Genomic DNA, 3,324 nt, shown 5'->3' with positions numbered 1-3,324 from the left:
TCCCACACCTCATCTAAGGAGGATGTTGAAATGCAAAAGACCCAGAGAACTACCACAAGGACAATTTGTAGGTATGAAACAATGTCAGTATGGGTAATATTTAAAAAGATAAGGATTCCTCAGACTGCATACCAGAACTGAAGGGGCAGTACAGGACCTGTACTATAGTGAAAATAGGACACGATGTTCACCATCTGTTCTAATACAAGAACTAGAAGGCATCAAATACTGCTAGTAAGAACCAGGTTCAAGTCAACCAAAAGTAGGTGCTTCTTAACATAGACAAGGCTGGGCTGTGAAACTCCTGAGAAGAGGATGCTGTAGATGCTAGCAATTTACTCAAGTTCAGAAAACAACAGGAAAAATTCATGGAAAAGTAGTCGATCAATAGCTACCACATAAAATAAAATTTTAAAAAAACCCCCACACACCACTGGTCTCTGACTTAGGAGTCTCCAAATCATAAAATTGCTTAGGAAAATATTCTGGGAGAACACCACTGTCTAAGAACTGTGAATTTCTTCCCCAGATTTTGCTCTAAGGCCACTGCCAATGTAAGATAGCAACCTGGAAAGACCTTGAATGGTATTGCACCCATTCTTGTGTAGTCATCTTTCTTTTTAGCTAATAAAACCCTTCAAAACATGACCGTTATTTTCAATGCAATTGCCCATACATTAATTTCATAATGCTCCACTCACTTCCCCTCTCCCTTGCCTTCCCTCTCTCTCTTTTCAGATTAAAGAAAATCCAGATGGGGTGCAGGTGCTGCAAAATGATACAAAGGTACAACAGAACAAGAGTCCCTTAGATTCAATAAAAGAAACGCATTAAAACATGTGTCTGTGCTCCTTTACACCTGTTGCTTAAATTAAGCCTATTTACAAGGTTGGAGTTATCCTGAAGTTTATAGTATCTTTAAAGTCACCCCAGAGCACAGGCATACTGATTTCCTGTGAATGTCCTTTTGATTTACTGTAATTGAGGTCCATTTCTATAATTCCCATGACACAGAAAAATTGTGTGGCATTCAACTCATCTTTAGCAAAGCTTCTTCTCATTTAGGTAGCATGAGCTTCCCCCAATTTAGTAGAATAACAAGCACAGAACATGAGCTACAGATCCTTGCTTCCATCATAGTTTTTAAATGTAGTTAGTTGTAGGAACAACTCCCACATTAAGACTTCCTGGAGAGGGAGACTAGCTAGTTTTAGAAAGGCAATGCTTCAGCTCAACTTGACAGTTACTCCTTCACTTGGGCACATCTCTAGAACAGGTAAGGAAGTGGGAAAGAGAACCGGTGCTATGAGAGAACGAGGGAAGATAAATAAAAAAAAGAAAGAGTCTTTGGAAGAAATAAGTCACGGAAGTTAGGAGAAAAGAAAAAGGAGGGGACAAAAATAAAGAAAGGGACAAAGAGATAAGACTTGAAAGAAAGAACATTGGGGGCAGGGAAGGAGATATTTTAGCAATTAGATGAGGACGTATTAATTAACAATCTTTATGATGACTACTCATTGGCTAATCTGCCCCCCAGAGAAAATAAAATAAAGCTGGAAACATGCAACAACCAGCACAAGGTTCTCTGACATCCTCCTTACAGCCCTGGTAAATCTCACTGCAAGGGTTAGTTACAGTCAGTCCTAGGAGACAGGACCTTACAGCAGAATTCAGCATTTCCATTCAGTTTAGCTCATTCTCAGGACCCCAGGTGAAGTTTAGTGATAGCAGTTCCTCAAGATCTCCAGCTTAAAAATTAAGCTTAATCCTTTTTCTAATTATACTGATCAACAGCATAATTAACATTTCCTCTACAAATTTTCCTTACTCCAGCTATATTTTTGATTCAGAAGAAGTACAATCACCTGGATGCATTCATGAAGTAAACAGCTACAGACACAAGGAGCAAGGCAGCAATAAATTAAAATTCAAAGAAAACAGTGAAATTCAGGAACATAGAAGTGAACCCCAGAAGGATGAGCTAAACAGAACAGAAAAAAAAAATCAGGTAAATAGCACAAAAGAAACTCTCTGGAACCATGAAGGCAATGATTTTCAAGACGATGGCCTTGTGAACAGTGTTGCAAAGCTTGATGGTGCAGTCAATGGTGGCAACTCCTGTGCTGGAGTGCACCCCATGCTCAATCCCAACACAAACCCAGTGAAAGAACCCAGTGAACAGGAAACCTCCAGCCAGTCAGCAGAATCTTCTTCAGACAGCAATAGAGACTTTTACACCAAAGCAAACAGGTCTGGACAAGAACTTGACCTAGAGGCAAGCAGTCAGAGGAAGGCAGCCTGCAATGAATTAAACAGTATTCAAGATGGGAAATCCTTCTCTGCAGAAGATAGCATCTTTCTCGAAGGAAGTGCAAAACTGGAGACACAAAAAAATGACATACAACTGCCAGATATTGATTATCCCCAAAATGTCAATCAAACCAGGAACTATGTTGAAAAAGACAGCTTTTCAGTCAATTGTACACATTCAGACCAAAACACTGGGCCTTCACCAATACAGGACCAGGACCTTTGTGTAACTCCACCTTTGCCTATGAAGGAAAGCAGTATTGAACCTTTTAAAACTGACTCCACATATTCCTGGTGGTATCACTGCTGTAGCCATTACCAAAGTAGCACAGGCACACACACACCCCAACCACAAAGATGTCAATGGAGAAATTGAGGAGGAAGATGTAGAAGTAGCAGCAGCTCTGGCTGCACTGGAAGCTGCAACTGCAGGGGAAGACCTAGAAGATGATGATGAGTACTAGATGAAGGTTTATTTCTAATACACTGGGTAAGATCGATTTTATTTCTGGATCTATACGAACACATGTACAGCACATGGGGACAGCTGTTATGAACAGCATATATAAAAGGAGTTGGTACTAAACCTCTGTCCCTTCAGCTGTTTTATACAGCCTTTTAATTCCTCCTGCCTGAGCTACAGAAGTGCTCCCTTGGGTAATACTAACACTCTTCTCTATGGGGCAAACCAGGAGGGCAAAGCACCATCTCTTCCACAAGGATATTCTGCTGTATACCCACGTCACCTGGACTCATGCAAACATTTCCCTTGGTTTTGACTTTCAAGAGGGTCTATGCATACTGCATGTTCCAGTTTCAGAAAACTTCAATTATTTAAAACAGAACTATAGAAGACACAGAATTAGAAACCATGGAATTAAAAACCATAGATTTTCATTACATTAAGAAAAAAAAAAAGAAAAAAAAAACAAACACAACAAACCTGACACAAAGTTCTATGATCTAGTGAAGTATGAAATAGGGAAGGCAGCCTGGCTTGTACTTCACTGCAGT

General features: G+C 40.0%; 1 protein-coding gene across 1 annotated transcript; it reads left to right on the top strand.

Annotated features, from left to right (window-relative positions):
• Positions 1–754: 754 nt before the first annotated feature.
• On the top strand, positions 755–2,774 carry LOC104463701 (chromosome unknown open reading frame, human C4orf19). The gene is given in 3 exon segments (XM_010076130.1): positions 755–786; positions 1,834–2,595; positions 2,597–2,774. Coding segments are annotated over 3 exon segments (972 nt in total).
• Positions 2,775–3,324: the final 550 nt, after the last annotated feature.

Source organism: Pterocles gutturalis, unplaced genomic scaffold, assembly GCF_000699245.1.
Source record: "Pterocles gutturalis isolate BGI_N339 unplaced genomic scaffold, ASM69924v1 scaffold13013, whole genome shotgun sequence".
Taxonomy (NCBI): Eukaryota; Metazoa; Chordata; class Aves; order Pterocliformes; family Pteroclidae; genus Pterocles; species Pterocles gutturalis.
The sequence above is the reverse complement of the archived record's forward strand: the minus strand, read 5'-3'. Positions and strand labels throughout refer to the sequence as shown.